This window comes from Heloderma suspectum, chromosome 11 (assembly GCF_057233095.1).
Source record: "Heloderma suspectum isolate Gila_16-S chromosome 11, 16-S_ref, whole genome shotgun sequence".
In the NCBI taxonomy this organism is placed as follows: Eukaryota; Metazoa; Chordata; class Lepidosauria; order Squamata; family Helodermatidae; genus Heloderma; species Heloderma suspectum.
This window is the reverse complement of record NC_139468.1, coordinates 2260843-2281725: the sequence shown is the minus strand read 5'-3', so window position 1 is coordinate 2281725 and position 20883 is coordinate 2260843. Positions and strand designations below refer to the sequence as shown.

General features: G+C 45.4%; 1 protein-coding gene across 2 annotated transcripts in view; it reads right to left on the bottom strand.

Annotated features, from left to right (window-relative positions):
- Positions 1 to 20537, bottom strand: part of MYZAP (myocardial zonula adherens protein) — a 49416-nt gene extending 28879 nt beyond the window's left edge. For both annotated transcript variants that reach the window (XR_014785292.1, XM_084816581.1), the window contains exons 1-6: positions 20390 to 20537; positions 11656 to 11745; positions 6660 to 6818; positions 4602 to 4694; positions 2495 to 2608; positions 1133 to 1285 (exon numbers count right to left, since the gene is read on the bottom strand). Coding sequence is in view for 1 of the 2 variants with exons in the window: in XM_084816581.1 (XP_084672707.1) it covers positions 1133 to 1285; positions 2495 to 2608; positions 4602 to 4694; positions 6660 to 6818; positions 11656 to 11745; positions 20390 to 20473 (693 nt within the window). In the remaining variant the exon portion in view is untranslated. The remainder of the gene's footprint in view (positions 1 to 1132; positions 1286 to 2494; positions 2609 to 4601; positions 4695 to 6659; positions 6819 to 11655; positions 11746 to 20389) is intronic.
- Between the last annotated feature and the right edge of the window lie 346 nt (positions 20538 to 20883).

Below are 20883 nucleotides of genomic sequence, written 5' to 3'. Positions count from 1 at the left end.
CAATTTTAAAAAATAAAAGGTGGTGGGCAGGGGGAAAGAGAATCAGCTCCTTAGGAAATCTATGTGCCCTACAATTGCAAACCACTTACCAAGACAATTTTAAATCAAACAGCAACTATTAAGGTACTTCAGATGAGGTAGTCTACACTGTAGTCATGTAGACAGATTTCGCATTTGCATTTTGCACTTGAAATTAAATGTGCATGTACTCCTATTAATGACCAATGCCAAGCAAAGAAAATGAGAGAAATTGCCCTAATAAAGATAAATAACTTACACACTGTAATTGCACTACATTCCATTTTTGTATTAATTATATATAAAGTCCCTAAAATCTGCTAGGCTTTCAACCTACATAGCTGCTCCCTAGCATCATGGAAAACACAGAGTTGTATCTAAAAATAGAATGAAAGCCACTCAGAAGTACTAGTCCTTTTCTTCTATTCTCTTGTGAAAATATCTTTATTTTTATTAATTCTCTAGTAAGCAGAACAAGTGATAAAGAGCTACTGTGCATGGTCCTGTAGGCATGATGATCCAAAGCCCAGCAGATGAGCCTTCTTTTCGTCTTCCCTGGAGGGAAATGCTCAAAGAAGGGAAGTAAGGGATAAATGGATTGGGGCTTTTGTGTAAAAAAGAGAGAAAACCAAAACTTGTCTGTTGTAAGTCAATATTTTTCCTTTTATAACATGTCGTGGACGAACATTAAGCATCACCGCAAAGACAACTACTTCAATGCGCCTCCTTTACAAAGCAGTTTCTCCCAGCTTTGTCCACTCGGAGAAAATGGATATAATTTTGAAAAACAAACACAAACCCGATGCTATTCCAAGTCACCTAAAACTTCACTTACTGTTCTCACACAATGGAATTGACACTACCAACAAAAACAAGATGCAGGAAAATGGGCAGGTTCTGAGGTTAGGCCTTGCCTAACAAACCCATCCTGAATTCTACATCAGTAAATGAATGATATCCTGTTCCACAGCTACTGTCTTTCTAGTCAGTCAGTGTTTTGAAAAGGTCAGATTATTACATTCCTAATTCTGGGAGGCACTGAAATTTCCTTTTCCAAGTATCATCAAGCAAGATTACTCTCCATAACCCAAATCACTAAATTGCCACAGCTTACCTTGAGTTTGAGCAATTCATTTTCAACTCTAGCAGTTTCCAGCTGTTTTTGCTTTTCCTTCAATTTTTCCATAGACTGTTCATGTGTTTGTTTTAGATTCTTTATCTGATCTCGTATAATTGTATTCTCCAACGTAACATCAACTAAGGTTTTCTGTGAACATATGCAATGAAATACATAAATTAATTCACAATTGCTAGAAAAACTGAAAAGACTGGGAACAAGTTCATTGTTTTTCTCCTACCACCGTTTTTTTAGTTACTTTTTGGTAAGGGCCATGAAGAACTAGACTTTCTGGCTTGTCTTACTCAACCAACATTTACTGAGCAAACCTCAAGAATCAGACTTGCCAAAAGTATGCTGCACAAGGAAGCCTCAGGTCTAGGTAGACTAAAAGATGACTGAAGAGCAGGGGAAAAAAGACATCTGAATCCATCCAGAAATAAGCCAAAAAACATTGTGGATTACTATGGAATAGCAGACTACCAAACATGAATGGCTATCAGGCCAAAAAGAAGGAACCAATACAGTACTTTAAGACATGCCTAGAGAAACGTATGGCTGGTTACCAACTGTATCCTCCTATAAATATGCTAAAATATTAAATGCCACACCCTGACTTCTTAGTAAGCTTCTAAATCAGGAGTGTTGAACCTGAGGGATGCGGGCCAAATCTAGCTCACCTGGGGTCCCAATCTGGGGGTCCCCAGAAGGCCATGCCCCCTGGCCCCATCCCCCTTCCCACCAATCCTTTGGTGGCTTCCTGGCTTCTGCACGTTTTCCCCATTCTAAAAGGTTGAAATGCCTCTTCTAAGGGTCCATTATTGGCAGTAAGAGGTTCATGATAAAATACGCTGGTGTTTTTGGTCCAGACCCTTTTGCCTTTGGGCTTGCCCACCACTGGAATGTGGCCCCGAAGACCAAATTTCTCCAAAATTGAATTCTGCCCTTGGGCTGAAAGAAGTTCAACACCCCTGCTCCAGATGTTTGAAAAACCTACAAGAGTTTGATTAAATTATCCAATCAACACCAATTATGTGAGGGATTACTAATGTAAAGAAAAATATAGGAATTCTTAGTGCCACATTCTTCTTTCAAAAGCTCATCCTTATACAACAGGGGACGGAAATAACGTTTAACCTTACGTAAATGCTTAACTCTAAAAATGTGCGTCATTTACTTTAAAAGTCACAATCCTTTTCTCCCACTGGCCACTGGATATTTAAAAGAACAGATTCTAAGCTCCAGATGTTTATCGAATTGTAATTTTGTCCTACCCATACTTTAAACAAACGCTGCAAGAGCTGTGATATTTGCTGAAAGAACTAAGTATCGAAGCTGGCAACACTATCAGCGATTTACCTGCACCTCAATTGAGGCTGACGTTAACGAGCTATTCATTACGCTGAAACTATCCAGAGCTGCAGAGTGCACTTCTATGTGATTGTCCAATGATTCCTGCTGAGCATTTGATACCTGGAGAAATGTAAACATGATTTTCTCTTAAATCTAAGATAGCAAGAATTACAAAGCTAGCAAGAATTTATCTTGCTTTGAAGTTATATACAGTTTATGCAGCATGTTTTACAGGTATCTATGCCAAGCAAGAAAAAGATGGGCAGGCTGTAAACCTGCACTACTTCCCACAGCACACATTTCTGCAAGAGCAAGTCAAGCTGCATTCTGTGCTTGGCAAGAAGATCAGCCCATTTGCCACTAAGAGCCCAATAAAGCCTTCCCCACCCACCTTCCCCCCAAAGCCCCAAAAGTACATTCCACAGCCACTACAAATCAGCCTTATGATAACATGCTGCTAACCTGGCTTGTACAGCATTTACAAGCCTGATAGGAAAAAGCACCATTGTAGAAACACCCATGGAGGGAAGCATAAAGCTGTGGACTTTGCTCCCAACTGCCTGAGGTTTGCTCTATATCACAGCTTGGATTAGCCTTCAATCCAGAGATGTACACAAACCACTTGATACATGCTTTACACACCATTTTGTAAATCTGGAAATACCCTGGAAAAACTAGATTCTGGTTAAGTATTCTCAAATTCAAGAACTTCACTGTGGAGGGGTGAGAGTTGGAAGGGAAGCATGTCCACAGCCAAGTACTAAGATATGTTGCGAATTTGTTCAGGATTAAGGCAAAAACTTTTTAAACCCCACACACTTTAAACATACACAGCAGAAAGTTACCATTTCAATTTTTTCCACCACCATAATTTCATCAGACAACAAACTCATAGCTCAGAATCCCAATAATCATGGAACTATTTCTGTGTACCAGCAGGACTTTGGCCTCATCGTTTCCTGCACAGCAGAGCAGACTCCCACACTGCATAGCAAACTACTTTCGAAATGGAAACATACAAAGCTTCCAAAGTAGCGTGGAACATGGCAGGCAGCAGCTGCTGCCCCAGGGGCCACAGTTATGTCCTTATGTGCATTTAATACAGCTCTCTGGATGGTGGCCGTAGTACCTATTTTTACAGTTGTTAAAACACAGATCTCAAAATGCATGACACCCCTGAACTAGAACGTCTACTGAGAATAGCAGCAGCAATATAGAAGTGTTTAGGGGAAAACAAAAGATGACATTACACTGACATTGCAATCAGATATACACCAGCAACAGATGTATAGGAAGAGAGTAGATCAGGAATGTAGGTGGCCAGCTTGGGTTTCCTGGAAGAATAAAATAGGACTTGAACATAAGACAAGTGTGAATGTAGAGATTTGCTGCACCTAATGCAACGCCAGCAGAATCTAAGAGAAGATGCAGCAAGACTGACCAGCACATGTAATTATGAATCGCAAACCACAAAACAAAGGCACAGTAGCAAAGATGATGTCAATTAAGCTGAACGGTCTAGATTTAACAAATGAGATCCATGTCTAGATCAAATGTACATGCACTGGAGGACAGTATTCTATAAATATGTATTAGTGAATTACTCCCTAAAATGTTTGCTAGCCAGCCAAGGCACATGCAAAACTAGGCCAGCACAGGAAGAAGGTGTTGATGCTCAAGGTGCACTTTGGAGACACGTGCAGAACGCAGGACACACAGCGAGAGCACTGTGGACAGCTTTTAAGGGTGGATGAACTAGGGAGGAGCTGAACAAAGAAAGTGACACGAGGGAAAGGATGTCCTATAGTGCAATCAGTTCATCAGTGTTTCCAGATGAAGCTGATATGAGGGAAAGAAGGGTGGATGAAAAACAAAAGAGTAGGTATATTAAGCAGGGAAATGCTATTTGTAGAAACACAGCTCTTGTATTCTGAGAAGAATGCTTGTCAAAATACATACGTATTACTGCTTCATAAAAGTGCCTCAGACCAAACTTGTATTCAGTATAGAAGGGTGTTAAAGATTCATTCCATCTCAACAGCATCAGCATAATCAGAATTCAGAAACAGTTCAGTTCATTACTTCTGCCATCGTTAAAGACACAGGTACTTACTGCCAGTTCATTTGTAAGCTCTCGAATTTTGCGTTTCATTTCATCATATTCTCCATACATTTTCTTTCTTACTTTTTCCAAAGTTAATCTCACCTGAGAACAAAAATATTTCAGTATTTAATATTGCTGCCAATCCTATGTAATTATAGTTTTCCCAGCTCAAATATAGTCACATATTTAGAATGGTAACTAACAAAACTGTTACTTAGAATAAAACCGAGTTTCTGGGGTTGGTCTCGATGGTCTTATAGGCCCCTTCCAACCCTACTAGTCTATGATTTTACTATAATCTGTACTCACTTAGCCAGTTCACATGAATTAACACTGAGCACGCCATTACACAACACTCACAATCAAAAGCGTAATTCCATAATTTAAAAACAAAACAAAATGAAAACACCTCCCCCAAATCATCACATAAAGGGTGTGCACCAAAGACAAGATCCAGTTCTAACCCTTCTCAGTAGACGAAGCCTGACAAATAAGTTGCAGGGAGGGGATTGTGCAAGTAAGCCTTTATATTTTGGTATTTGTATCCCTCTATTCTTCCGGCAGAGAAGGGGCATCCTTGTCACTCTTTGTCTGAAAGCCAGAAGCCTATTCCATACCTGGGCTTTAGGTTAAGCACAGGGAGAGAAGGCAGCAGGGCGAGCACAGCCCCCGGGCTGGCTCTGCATCCACCTTTCCCCAGACCAAAGTTCCCTCTTCCTCCATCCATGGCTGTGCTGTGCTGTGACAGAGTTCTGAAAATAGCACATAGTTTTCCCTAGACTGAGTGCCAATCATGTGGTCTTTGATTAACTGCTCCAAAGAATTCTCTGCTCATACACTAATAAGGTGAATGGACAAACTGCAGCAAAGTATTCTAGCATATTACACTTGCATATTTTGGACCACTAAATCTCAGGGCTGAAGCTGACTTGACAGCAGCAGATCCCATTTGTTTAAAAATGAGACATTCCAACACCTTCACAGCACCTGCTTGGCATGCAAAATGTCCCAGGTTCAAACACTGGCATCTCCAGGTAGCGCTGGAAAAATTCCTACCTGAAACCCTGGAGAGCCACATATCAGCGTAGACAATCCTGAGCTAATTGGACCAACTGTCTGATTCAGTATAAGGCAGCAGCCTATGTTCCTATAAAGAATGGGGGGAGGGAAATTAATAGAGCAACAGCAGCACACAGATGAGGGATGCTAAACCTCCCCACAGTCTGTTCCAGTGGGTGCTTTTCTCCTCAGTTCCATCCCGGGTTTGGCTGAGAGACAAGTGATTGGGAGGAGACTGTGGGGAGAAAGACAGCAGGTACAGGGAGCACCCGGCTCCCCACATCTGTGTACCATTTAGGGAAGGCCATAGCTCTGTGGCAAAGCACCTGTCTGCATACAGAAGGTCGCAAGTTCTACTCCTGGCACTCCTCAGATAGACGCTGGAAAAGAGCTCTGTGTGAGACTCTGGAGACTCCCCAGCTGGAGGAGACAGTCCTGGGATAGATGGACCAATGGCCCAATTCAACACAAGGCAGCTTAAATATGTCCACCTGCACTTTGAGTGTGCTTGAGGCAATCTTAGGTTTAAACAACCAAGTCCGACACTACCGTCATATCTGCTTTATACTGCCCTCAATCGCAGTATAAAAGTGGCACGTATGTCATGGACAGCCAGACACGTTAATCTATTCTGCAAACTTAAGATGTATCCAAATTGTATTGCAGGCCTAAAGCTTACTTTATCCAGAGGTTTTTTTCCAAGCAGAATACTGGAACTTAGTTATGGCACTAACCAAAGATACAAACCAGAGCCTCTGGAACCAATGGGAGCTTTGCCACTTATTTAAGTGGGTCATGAATCGTACCCCGGGACTGTGGGAAGGTAGGAAAAGTCAGGCTGCTCAGGGATAGAGGCACATAGCAACATGGAAATGCAGAAACATTTGTCTCATAGAGCTGAAGGGGAAGGGAAGGGAAGGGCAGAGGAACAAGTGTGTTTTCACAGTTGGATTTGCTGCCCACAATCCTATCATTCATGCAAGAAACAGTGTACAGAAACTAACTCACATCTCTTATATACTTCATTTCTTCTTTCAGCTGATGAGTTGACCATCCATAAACCACCATTTCTTTGTTATGATTATCACCAGATCTGTGCACCACACCATACACCACACCTTGTGATAGGTTCCCCGCAGACAATCCATTGGGAACATGATACACTTGCTATATAAAAATAAAGACGCTTTTATCAATAGAAGGAAAGACAAATGTAGAGATATATGATCATATTTACTTAATGGATTTCTATTCCACCTTCCAATCCAGATTCCCAAAGATCCCCAAGATGGCTTAGGAAAGATAATAAAATACAATTATATTTGGGCTGGTTCTAGCTCGTCTGACATACCCACCTTAAACATAGGATACCCTCTGGTATAATTTTGAAAGAAATAAAATGTAACTGTAAATGTGAATACACTGTTCTTGATTTAAAACCACTCTGAATTTCAAAATATATTAACAAACATGGAACAGCTAACAATTCACAAATACTGGATGCTTTTCTTCACCACTGTGGCCTTAACTTAGAATGATCAATGGCTACAAGTCACTCATGACAGCTATATATTTATATATAAATATATAATTGCTGGGGAACAGCAGCATGAGAGGGCCATTGGCAGCATGCCTTGCCTGTGGGCTTCCCAGGGGCATCCAGTTGGCCACTGTGGGAAAGGATGCTGTGTAGGCCTTTGGTCTCATCTAGCGTGGCTCTCCTTGTGTTCTTGATGTGCACTTTCAATATGTGCTTTCAGGATTCTATGTCTAGTGAAGCTGTTCAAGCAGTCCTATGGACAGTACGGGTGCCTACTGCAACAAGGTTTAATTTGTGTGTGTCGTCTTATAGCGCTGTCACATCCAGAGGGTGCAGCAACGCAGGCCACTATGGACAGAATGGCAGGGGAGGAAACAACATGCACGCTTGAAGGAAGCTGCAGAGATATGACCCAATTATTTATGGATTGGTGTTTCCATTCACATCTCATTAGCAAAAAAAATATCTTGCACCAATTCAAGGAAAATTGGTTTTATTTTGTCAGAGGATCCCATTGTATACATGCACATTGAAGGAGACTGTGAACATTTAGAATTCTAACAATAGATAGGTACTGCTCATCTATCTGGATCACTGTAAACTTCTGTAGTCAATTTTTATGCACAGGTAAGTATTTTACAACCCATTTGAGTATATAGAATAGAATGTCAAATATATACAGACAGCTCATGTGGTAATACATATGTAGAGTCACACTATTACATAATAGAATTCTGACATGTCACACACACATGGTTTTATTTAAAATGGGGTGGAAGCAAACAGGTTCAATATAAACTGGGTGTGGTACCAGACTGAAAAGCAGTTTTTCATTTCCTGGGCTAAATATTTCCTTTGTTGGTTTTGTATCAACTACTCCCCTACATGATTATTCATACTTAAACATTAAATAGTCATTTCTGTGAAATACCAAAGAGCAAAGTAATTTGAACTAGGAATAACTGCTTCAGAAGAATGTACCCTTCCCAAAGCACACAGAACAAGAAGTTCTGGCATCATTCGAAATATCACATGCTCTCCACTCAAGACACTCTGTCATAATTCAGCATTGTGGTACTTGCACAAAACTAAATCTCAAATGTTACATAGAAGCAGAAACTCTTAAGTTTCCAAAAGTCTAGTAGATGGCTATTTATCCTGTTTAAGGCTGCAATTCTATGCACAATTAGCTGGGAATAAGCCTTGTTGAACTCAATGGGACATACTTCTGAGAAGACATGCATAGGGTTGTGCTGTAAGTCTCTACTGTATCCAAAGAGTTTGGCACAAAGAGGCTGGCTTCCTCACTGTTCACCCCTGACTCTATGAGTAAGTTAAACCGGCCTTAGTACATCCGTCCCTCCAAGGTGAAAACCTTCTATTCACTCCTACTCCCTGCTTCCTGTTTTTCCACCAGGGGACTTCCACTGTTATCCAGCTCTGTTTTCTTAGCCGCATTTAGCGTTGGGCTTTTGAGAATGTTTGACGATACCTTTGAAGCTCTCCAACCAGGCTCATTGGCCTACATCTGCCATTTTTAAGGTCATGTTATTTGCCCTCACCTGGAGAAGTAGAAGGGGCGCTTATACATTTCTTTACCGCCCACACACAATATCATCATTCCAGGCCACATCACAAACTGCTTCTCAAATGCCTGCAAGTGTACAAGTAACTTGCAAGGCAATGCCAGCAGTCGCACACACTCCATTTTATGTAAAAACAGACACCTGCACTCCTTGTCACATGTGAAGCAGGACAGACTAGTGAATGAAACTAATGCGGCTACCCCACCGTAGCTGGTTTGCCTAACCAGCTTTTGAATAACTTGGCCATGGCAAGTAAGAATTAGCCTCCAGGTCACCAGGCAGGGGAGTTTCGGAGAACTAGAAAGAGAGTTGTTTCTTTTTGCCTTGTTGTCGTGGCATGACATCGACACACAGGCAAGTAAAACATTTTCTGGGCTAGCAGCCTTTGTGGAGCGATTTATAAGGTTGTCTTCCAGTACAGACTACTCTGGCATCTCACAAAACACCTTTGATCATGAACATGATAAGGCACATGGCGGTTAAATAAAACGCGCTCATTAACCAGAACATTACAATAGCCGTCTGGCAGGATGATCCAGCTACTGCCACTGAAGCACCAGCCTGACATGGTGCCTCAAAATAATGTTGCCCAGCCCCAGTTCAATACGCATGTTGACAGTTAACAAGTGCAGCTATTTTCACATGACCTCATGAAGTGCTGGGTGTGATGATAACAAAGCTATATTACTAAGCTCTTGACAATGCCTCACCTCTTTGCCAGCTTTGCTTCACTATGGAGGCCATGCCAGGGCAGGGGGAGGAAAGAATGTCATCTGTGCCTGGCATATGCAGCACCCAACCCATTTCCACACTTAGAGCTCTTTTACACTGAACTAGGAGTGCATTCAAGTTCCCAGACTGGATCTGTGGGAGTGGGGTTAACCCTTTCCCTCATGCTGTTTTCCCCAGTTTAAATCACCTCCTCCTCCTCCACCACCAGGTATTACTTGCCCTGCAGGGCATAACATACAGGTACCAGACAGACTGGCATTCCTGGGTGGCCAAGTAAGTGGCTTTTATAGGAATGCTGTTTATTAGGATGCTGTTTTTATTATGTGGTTTAGCATGCATTTCGACTGTTATTTTTAACTTTCCTTAGCTGACTGGAGCTGCTCATGTTGGTTAATAAAGAAGGTTATAAACATCATAAATGGTCATACTTCAAGCTTATATAGCAGGTTCAAGAGTTCAAAGCAATTCACACACATTTATTAATCTTTACAACAGTCCTACAGTATAGGACAGGGCTATTAACCCCATAGTGCAGACTGGGAGCTGATGCTGAGAGAACAAGAGCTTCCTACCTAAACCAAGTAGTGCAGGAGTGGCCAATTTGTAGTCCTCCAGATGTTCTGGCCTACAACTCCTATCATCCCTCACCCTTGGCTATGGTGGCTAGGGCAGATGGGAGTTGTAGGTCAAAACACTGGGAGAGCCACTAATGCATTCATGGCTCAAGTGAGATCTGAATCGGGGACCCCAATTCACACTCTTACGGCAGACACAGTGCTCCTGAGTCTCCTAACCAGGCCTTGAATTCAGCTGGCTTCAAAACACAACACACTCCGGTTAACACTGTTGCCAATGAGCCTTTGTTGTCACTGGATAAAGGAACTGCTGGTGGAAGGAAACTCCTTTAACTATAGATCCTGCTCAAGCCTCTTCTCGCCTTACCTTCAGAATCCTCCCCTGTGGCCTTCCCCTCACTCCAGTCTCTCCAGTCTTCTATCCCTGCCCATGATCTTCCCCCCTGCAACTCCACCACCCTCCACCTTCGGAAGGTCTCCTTCTGCCTCAGAAGACTCTGCCATTTTTCTTCCCCTTTGGACACCTGCACGTTGCCTCTGCTTTTACACCCTTCAAATCCTTCCTCAAAACCCAACTTTTTCAGGAAGCTTTCAGCACATCTCCCTCGTTCCAGTGCCCTTCTGCAGGGGTGGGCCACCTTGCCCCCTCTGGACCCACTGGGGGCTGCACCCCTATCTCCCATGCCATCAGATTTGCTCCTGAAATTTGGCAGTGTGTTGGGGGAGGGGGAACGCTAACTTTTCTTTAAAACAAGGCACGCGCTCCCAGCATGCCTTGTTTTAAAGAAAAATGGCTGCTTTTTTGCCAGCACCACTGCAGTGACAAGTTAAACGGTGGCAATAGAGGTCACAAAAAGGCTGGAGGGGGGGCATGCAGCCCATAGGTCGAGTGTCCCCCACCCTGCCCTACTGTCACTAAGCCTGCAAGCAAGCCTAAGCCTGTGCAACATATGGCTTCCCTTGCTCCAGTGCCCACTTCCCACCCCCCTCCTCTCTTGTCTCCATTGTGTGGGTGTAAAATTTTAGATTGCAAGCTCCTTGGGGCAGGGACCTGTCCTCTTGTACTCTGTAAAGCACCATAAATGCGGATAGGGTGGTGTGTGTGTCTTTGGCTGGGTGGTGTGTGTTACATACAATAAGAAAGTGATGCAGTGAGGCCCTGATACAGATTGGGAGCATGTTCCAAATCGGGGCTCAACAGCTGCTTTTCCTTTAAAATACAAGTAGCAGCTTAAGTTGACTTTTTTAAAAGTGTGACTAATGTAGCAGGTAATTCAGCCCTCAGTTCTTCCCCCCAAAAGGGGGGGAACAACACACCTTTTAATAAAACAAGTTGTGCAAGCCAATAAAATGTATTCCAGTTGCAGAATCTGGGAATGATAGATTTCTACAGCATTTGCTTAATGTCTACTTGACAGACACATCTGATTTTACTGTTAGACGGATGGAAAATCTCACAAATGTTTATCTCTTCTGGTAGCTTTTTATGACAACAGGGGTGAAGTAAACGTGACACTGATACATGAGCTATTGTTCTTGGCTGTGGGGTCAGCAAAATATCATTAGCTTACGTTTTTTGTGCGTTCAATCTTATTTTTTCCTTCCTGAGAAAGCAAGCCATCTTCAGGGGGCAGGGTTAAGCGCAGCCGACAAACGTTTGCCTAGAGGAAAGAAAAAAACACTCCTTTCAGTATATTAAGAACATTCCCTTCTTGCAAAAAGAATGAAAAGTTACTTTTTGAATAAACAGTTCCTTTAATTCAGGGCACAAGAACATCAGAAGACAAGGGGAAGTTTATATCAGAAATGATTAAATGCTGTTGAAAGACAAGCGTGAGGGAAGGAGAACTATTTATGAGTAACGATTTTCTTCATAAGTCAAACGCACTCCATGACAAATGGAATTATTACCATGAAAATATTTTCACGGAGGAACAAGAATCTGCAATTTTATAAATAAGAAGAGAGTGAACTTGATGAGGAGAAATGTACATTTAATACATAAAAACAACAAAGCAGCACTGGAAACAAAAATGGAAGGACTTTTGTTCTTGTTGATTTTATTTTGGAGAACTATGCAACCATTTTGAAGCATTTTATGTATATTTTAAAAAGAGAAAATAAAATGAGAACAAATTTGGGGGCGTTGAACATAAGGTTTAAAGATTAACAACAGTGTCCTTTCAATTACAGATGGCAGAAAAACGTCTATTTCTGCTTCATTGACTACGCTAAAGCCTTTGACTGTGTGGATCACAACAAACTGTGGCAAATTCTTAAAGTGATGGGAGTACCAGACCACCTGACCTGTCTCCTGAGAAACCTGTACGAGGGTCAAGAAGCAACAGTAAGAACCAGAGATGGAACAACCGATTGGTTCAAAATTGGGAAAGGAGTACGACAAGGCTGCATATAGTCGCCCTGCTTATTTAACTTATATGCAGAGTACATCATGAGAAATGCCGGGTTGGATGAATCAGAGGTCGGAATTAAGATTGCTGGGAGAATTATCAACAACCTCCGATATGCAGACGATACCACCCTAATGGCAGAAAACGAAGAGGATCTCAAGAGCCTCTTGTTGAGGGTGAAAGAGGAGAGTGCAAAAGCTGGTTTGAAACTCAACATTAAAAAAACTAAGATCATGTCATCTGGCCCTATCACTTCCTGGCATATAGAAGGGGAAGAAATGGAAGCAGTGACAGATTTTACTTTCTTGGGCTCCAAGATCACCGCAGACGGTGACTGTAGCCATGAAATTAAAAGACGCTTGCTCCTTGGGAGGAAAGCTATGGCCAACCTAGACAGCATAGTAAGAAGCAGAGACATCACCTTGCCGACAAAGGTCCGTCTAATCAAAGCTATGGTTTTCCCAGTAGTAATGTATGGCTGTGAGAGCTGGACTATAAGGAAGGCTGAGCGCCGAAGAATTGATGCTTTCGAACTGTGGTGCTGGAGAAGACTCTTACGAGTCCCCTGGACTGCAAGGAGGTCAAATCAGTCCATCCTAAAGGAAATCAACCCTGACTGCTCATTGGAAGGACAGATAATGAAGCTGAAGCTCAAATATTTTGGCCACCTAATGCGAAGAGAAAACTCCCTGGAAAAGACCCTGATGCTGGGAAAGACTGAAGGCAAAAGGAGAAGGGGACGGCAGAGGATGAGATGGCTAGATAGCATCACGGATGCAATGAATATGAACTTGAGCACGCTCCGGGAGAGAGCGCAGGACAGGAAGGCCTGGCGTGCTGTGGTCCATGGGGCCACGAAGAGTCGGACACGACTGAACGACTGAACAACAACAAGCATAAGTCAAGTCTTATTTGACTTATTATTTTACTGCATAAAACAAATGTTACCACTCTGCCATATTTTTACTGAGTTCGGACCCATAATGAACAGCACTTTATTGCATGAATGGAAATAGCAAGTGTTCCAAAACACCAGAATCATGGCTCTGTAAAGACAAGCATTATCAGATGATCTCAGTTTTCTGTCCCCTGGAGCGTACAAAGAATGTGCATCCTGGCAAGAGAACAGCCTGTGTTTTCAAACAAGTGAAAAAGCTCTTCAGAAAAAGGTTCACCACAAGCTTGTGCCATGATAAATGTGTTAGGCTTTAAGATGCCGCAAGACTTGCTTGCTGTTTTTGTGGCAACAGACTAACACAAGGATTTCCCCTCTTGAGATTCCTGAATGCCACTGCAGGATACGCAAGTTTTCAGTTGCAAATTGGCTCCCGTTTGTTCCTATTTTACTTCCACTTCCAACATCTTAGGCGTACATTTTTAAAATAATAATGAACCAGATATTGTTAAATGACCTACTGGTATGTCTTGTGCTTATTTAAATTTTTGATATGTTTTAAATGCATCTTAATTGAGTTAATATTATATTGCAGTGTATTACAATTATGGCTATTGCATGTGTTTGCTTTTGTGAACTACTTTGAACACAAGGAATTGTGCAAAATGTGGTATACAAATAAATTGACTATGACTGATGTACAAATAACATCATTCTTGGTGGAAAGATTCCAGCTTGTTGTAGCCAAACCGAATGCCTCTATGCGGACCTCACAACCAATTTCTGTCTAAGATGACTGAAAATAATAAAGGGCAATTCTACAAGAAAAGAGGTTGATGCTACAACGTAACAAATGTGCTTTAGGTACCATCCTTAAAAACACTTCTCATGCATAAGTACTATTTAAACCAAGCAAGGTTTACAAGGTGACCCACCGGCTACTGCAGCCATTCTGACATGCGCCCGGGCCCCCTTGTCAAGCCCATCGGTAAGCTGGACGGTCTGTGAGCGGGGCCAGCTTAAGGGACTTCACTTACTGAGAAGTCGCACTCATGAAAAATATAGGCAGAAGACGCTACTGAAAACTGTTTTTCAACTAAATGGAGAAGAATGTTTAAAAACATGTTCTTAAAAACAGAAGATGTTTAAAAACAGTATGTTCTTAATGAAAAGTCACCGTTAGTTCTTTCTGACACATCGCTGCAGCACTATTCCTTGTTGACTGGTTATACAGAACAGAAATACGGAACTAATAATTTGCTTTAAGCTTGCTTTAATGAACAGAAGCATTCTGGATATGTTCTTAACCAAAACCACATTTTATCTTCCTACTTCTCTGACCTTGAGAGTAAAAAGACACAGAAATTAGTAAACGTGTGGTGCTGATAACACACCAGCAGGACTGGAGTTCATTGTTGGGATTCTGAAATACAGATTCAGACAAGAGACAGGAGACCTACAAATAGCTCTGTGAAGCAGTGAACAGCTTTGCCCTAAAGGAGAGTGATAAAAGCCCTGGACATAGTGGGCTAAAAACAACTGGGCTTACTGACCAGTAAATGTCCACAGGATTACAGCCTTAATGTCGTCCTTGGTTATTATAACCATTATTTTTGTAATGTGTGAACATAACTAAACACAACAGGATAAGGCCATAATCAAATGCAAAGCTAAGCTTTAAAAAAATGACATTTGTATGACACCCCATAACATAAAGTTCTCTGGGTAGCTTACAATAACCATAAAAACAATTTAAATTCAAAATAAACATAAAACTATAAAATCAGAAACAACGTAAAATAAGACAACAAAACCAGACTCATAACACCTCAAAATTAAAACACACAGATTTTAAAACTGAGGGAACCAGACTACATGAGTTATTTAAAAGGACTGGGGGAACAGAAGGCTCTCCAGCTGGCACCGAAAGGACCACAAAGATGGTGCCAGGCAAGCCTCTCCGGGAAGGCTGTTCCATCAAAAGTACGCTTAAACTCACTGACTTCAATAGGCTTCCCAGCATGCTTAAATCTATGTTGAATTGTGGCCTAAATGGTGGAACAAGTGGTATCTGTATGCGAACTGAAATGCAATCGAAATAGGCTCTTACACTTATATCTTAACATACATCACTTGTCCACAAACTGGCATCTTCTTTTTTCTACATAATCAGGACGATCAAACAGAAGGAGGGGCATTTTTTTCACACTCTTTAATTCATGTTTGAGAATCGTCACTCTACATGCAAACATTTTAACTGCCATGTTAATCACATTGGAGATCTTTGCCCTGAAAGGCGGCACAGAAATATATGTAATAAATAAATTGTATTGTTCCAGATTAATTAATTCAGAATGAAAGAATGTGAACTTCTATCTGAGCCCCAAGAAAATCCTTCATCTTTGCAGAGATCCCCAAGACAACACAGAAACGCTAAACAGCTTGGCTCTGGTGTTAGTGTTCAATTTACATGCTTTACTGGGCTCTTTTGGAAGACTAAAGCTAAAATAAGTATGAAATTTGGCTCTGCTTTTTTGCACACCAGTTCACAACTAGCAGTGCCATAATGTGGGAACCCACAAGTGAAAGTGGTTAGTGGGCATAAACCTTTCAGATTATACAAGGGGACATCTAGGATCAGAACAATTTTTGTTCATCCTGAGACTGCAATTCCTAGTCAGGCAGGAGTTTCTCACTGCCCATATTGGACCTATTCAATTCACACAAGATGGGAAGCAAGAGAGAAAAAAAACCCAAGTAAAGCCAAAATGTAAAGGTAAAGGTGTCCCCAGCCAGTCGTGTCCGACTCTAGGGTGTGGTGCTCATCTCCATTTCTAAGCCGAAGAGCCAGCGCTGTCCGAAGACGCTTCCGTGGTCATGTGGCCGGCATGACTGAACACCGAGGTGCACGGAACGCTGTTACCTTTCCCGCCGCAGCGGTACCTATTTATCTACTTGCAATTTCTTGCTTTCGAACTGCTAGGTTGGCAGGAGCTGGGACTGAAGACGGGAGCTCACTCCGTCACGCGGCACTCGGGTCTCGAACTGCTGTCCTGCTGACCTTCCAGTCTGCAATTCAGCATCTTAACCACTAAACCACTGCGGCCCCAATCAAGCCAAACTCAAGATTAATTAAAATAATAATATATTTTTAAGTGGCTAACCCTCGTAATATCTATTTGCAGGTTTTATTTACAGACGGTGGGGCCACAGGACTTCACACTCCCATGCCCCAATTTCTAGGGATTAAGGGGTAAGGTTTGCACAGATTGCACAGAACATGCAAATGTAACATGAAGACGTTGCAATAAACACAAGGAGAGGAGGCTGGGCTGGACCAGGCAGCACCAGGGTAGGTACATGATCCTCTGCCCAGGCATATGTTGAATTGTGCTCGTGTTGGCAAATGCCCAAATGCCTTTATCACACTTCTGTCCTGCTCTTCCTCCAAGCAACTCAGGGCAGAATACGTGGAGATTTAATCCATTTTATCCTCACAACCTTAAAAGTAGATGTTAGGTCAAGACGGAATAAGTTGCCCATGCCTGCCCAGCAAGCTTCAAGGCTGAACAGGGATTTATGCCTAGGCCTCACCCATCCAAGTCCAAATCTCTTTCTACTACACAACAGTGGCCCTAACTCTGCAAGCATCAATGAATAAATACAGAGCCAGCCCGTCTGAACAAGCAACCGAAGCAGCTGCTTCGGACAGCAGTATTTTGGGCGAGACCCATGAAGAAGCCATGTGCAGTCCAGGAGATGTGCCTCAGCCTTTTCTGTGACCCTGTAAGGAATCCTGAGACACACCTCTCAGGCTGCAGAACACATCTGCTTGGAGCAGCAAAATACCTTGGATGAGGGTTCAAATCCCACTGATAAGCAAGCACTGTTGCGATCTGCAACTCATTGGAAGACATTAACGCTCACTGCAAGCCATCAGTTCAGAACTCTGGCAAGAGCAATCCGTCCCTCCAGGGACATGGGAGGGGGGGAGAGAAAAGGGGGTGGCAGAAAGAGAGAGTGAAAGGGGGAAGCACCATCCACGTCTGGCTTTGGCCCCTGCCAGGTTACCAAGAAGGAATGCGGCCATCAACAGAAAAAGGTTCCCTACCCTGCTCTAACCCCATAAATGTTATTGTTTCATGCCCAAAATTAATGCAGAATTTTTTTAAAAAAATGGTTCACCCTGGGATGCACTCTGTCTCCTCCAAGTACATTTGGTGGGAACACTGGAGGAGCCCTTTTCAGTGGTTGCACCAGCCCTTGGAATTCCTTACCTCAGGAGGCCTGCCTAGCCCCCTTTCTGCTGGCCTCCTGCTGAACGGCAAAGACTTTTCCATTCTGGCAGGCTTTTGACTTGCCAGGCTGATCTATTTCCTGTCCTAAAGTATGCTTCCATCGCTGTGCTGATCTTGTTTTTGTAGCTGGCTGCTGTTTTTACTGCCATATTTATTAATTTTGGACATGTATTATTGTTTTTATAGTTTTCGACTGGAGAGACTTGGGTTCAGTTCCCATTCAGCCATAAAGCTCACTGAGGGCACAATCCTATGGCTGCTAGTCAGCTGCTAGATGGCCACAGGATAGGTCGATTCCCGGGAATAGACCTCAGAGCCCGTGCTCCAAGGTCGGTTCCCTGAGAACCAACCTTCACCCCCTCCCGCGCTGCCTATGAGGCAGCATGGAACGGCCCCATGCTCCGCGCTCAGAAGAGGAGCACAGAGTGGTGAAAACAGGGCGTTCCTGGGGGCGTGCTGGGGCAGGGAAGTCCGAAATCCGCTAGGACACATCCAGCATGTCGTCTGGCCACCGCTTCCCACCCTCCGACTTCCTGCAGCTAGACAGCCGATCCCCTCCGCGCTTCCCCTGCCCTGCACTGGATAGGCGGTCGCTGCTGAACTCAGCAGGATTGCTCCCTGAGTGATTTTGGGCCAGTCGCTGACTCTCAGCTTAACATATTTCACAGGGTTGTTGAGGATAAAATGGAGAAGGAGAGAATAATGTATGCCAACCTGGGCTCCTTGGAGGAAAAGGTGGGATATAAATATATAACAATAAATAAAAGTTCCTTTAAACAAACAAACAAACAAACAAATGCATGGGGGGAGGCAGTGGATAGAGAGAAGTTTTTTCCTTCTCCCATATGCTAGAACTTGGGGCACTCAATGAAACTGGCTGGCAGCAGATTCAGGATAGATGGAAAAAAGGACTTCACACAATGCGTAATTAACTTATGGAATTTACTGCTGCAAGTTGATCACTGGCTTAGATAGCTTGAGAAGTGGATTAGACAAATGCATGGAGGAGAGATCTATCAGTGGCTATTAGTCACAATGGTCCTATGCTTTGAGGGCTGGCTAGAACTAGCACAGCACAGAGTTTAAGGAGCACCCCTTTCCATTTATACATTTTAAAACAACCCTTCCGCCAAGGAGCCCAGGATGGTTATACACAGAGCAGCTGGCCTATGGGCACACCGTGAATTTCACGCTTTATCATGGATTTGAACACAGGTCTCCCTTGCCCAAGTCCAGCACCTGCTCTGCTACACCACCCTCATTCATCTCTGTATGGGCCCAGGATGGCCCAACCATACCAACAACTGCAGGGAGGCAAGACTTTGAGGGGCACCAACAAAGTAGCACAGGATCCACTTGCTGAACCCCAACATCTTAGGTACTGCTGCAAAGAATCCTGGGAAGTAGCCCTTTGGTGAGCACCACCAGGGAGGGAGCACTCTGCACAAGCTCAGGGGTGCTAGAACACAAGAGCAGCTCTGCTGGATGGAATCCATCCTTCTTGTCCAGCATCCTCTTTCCTACAACGGCCAGCCAGACACCTCTGGGAAGCCCACCAGCTGGGCATGAAGGCAAAAGCCCTCCCCAGCATCCGGCAGACAGTGGTGGACTGCCTCTGAGGATGGAGGGTCCACAGAGCCACCACAACTAGGAGCCACTGTTCAAACTCTGCACCTACTTCTCGGTGAATTCCGAAGTTCCCTTTTAACGCCATCTGAGCCAGAGACCCCCACCACAAAAGGCTACAGCTCGTTCCATAGGCTATGTCTGCATGGTGTGAAGGGCTCTCTTCCGTCTGTCCTGAATCTCCTCCCTAACCATTTCATTGATGACCCTGAGGACTAGTGTTTTGAGAATTCTTTCGTGTCACCTTTCTCCATGCCAGGTATCATTTTTATACGCCTTTACCATGGGGGACACGCTCTGTTCTTGCATTTATTCATTCCAAAATAACATTTTCACCACGGGCAGCGCCTCTCAAAGCAGCTAACACCTACAGAGGTTTCTAAAAAGCCGCTAAGGGCACAAGCCCACGGCCGCCAGTCGGCGGCCAGACGGGCGCGGGGCGGGCGGGCTCCCTGACGGCCCGCCCTCGCCCGCTCCCGCGCGGCCTGGGCAGCACGGAAGGCCCGCGCTCCGCGCTCGGACGAGGCGCGGCCCAAGCGGGGCGTCCCTGCGGCGCGCCGGGGCGGGCGAGGCCGAAATCCGGCACGACGCGCCCGGCGCGCCGCCGGCTGCCGCCGCCGCCGCCGCCGCCGCCCCCCTCGGCTGGACAGCCGCCATCGCCGCCTCGCCGCGGCGGCCGGCGCGCGGAGGAACGACGCCGCCGCGCTTCCCGGCCCCGCGCCGGGCCGGCGGCCCCTCTGCGCGAAGCCCGCCCGGCGCGCGTCCAGCCGGCAGCCCGCAGCCGCAGCCCGCAGGGCCGGGCTCCTTCCGCCCAGCCCGCGCAGGGCGGCCCCGTCGCGCGGCCGCCCAGAAGCCCGCCCGCCCGCGGCGCTCCTCCGCAGGGGGCAGCCGGGCCACGGGCAGCCCGGGCCAGGCGCGCCGCCAGGCCCTTCCGCCGTGCGCCCAGGGGCCCGTGCTCCTGCCGGAGGGCCTCGCTCCGCCCGCGGCTCTCGCCTCCGCTGGGGGCTGCCCGGCGCGGTGCGCGACGTGCGGTCCGCCGTGGCGCGAGGCGCCGCCGCCCGGCCGAGCGCCTCACCTTCCTCTTGGCGGGGCCGCCCCCGCCGTCGGGCTTCCGCGGCGCGGTGGTGGTGACGGTGAGGCCCGAGCTGCAGCGCGACATCTCGCCCGCCCGCCCCGTCGGCTCGCTCGCTCGCCTGCCTGCCTCGCGCCGGCTTCGCTCCTCTGGCGGCGCGGCGCGGCGCGGCGCGCCGCCCCTCCGCCCACGCCCGGCGCCGGCGCGCCCCGCCCGCCTCCGGCCACGGCGGCCTCCCCGCGGGCGGGGGCCGGCCGACCCTGCAGGAGCCTGATGGGCTGAGATGGGCCCCGCGGGGGTCCCGAGGTCAAGCACGCGGGGACCCCGGAGCGGGGGCGGAGCGAGGCGGCCCCGCGCAGCGCGGGCTCCGAGCGCAGGGGCGCGCCGCTCGGCGGAGAGGCCCGCTGAGGGGCGGGCAGCGGCTTGAGGACCGCTGTTGTTCGACGGAAACGTCCGCTGAGCAATTCGGCGGCAGGGTGTTTCGGTGTTACGGCAGC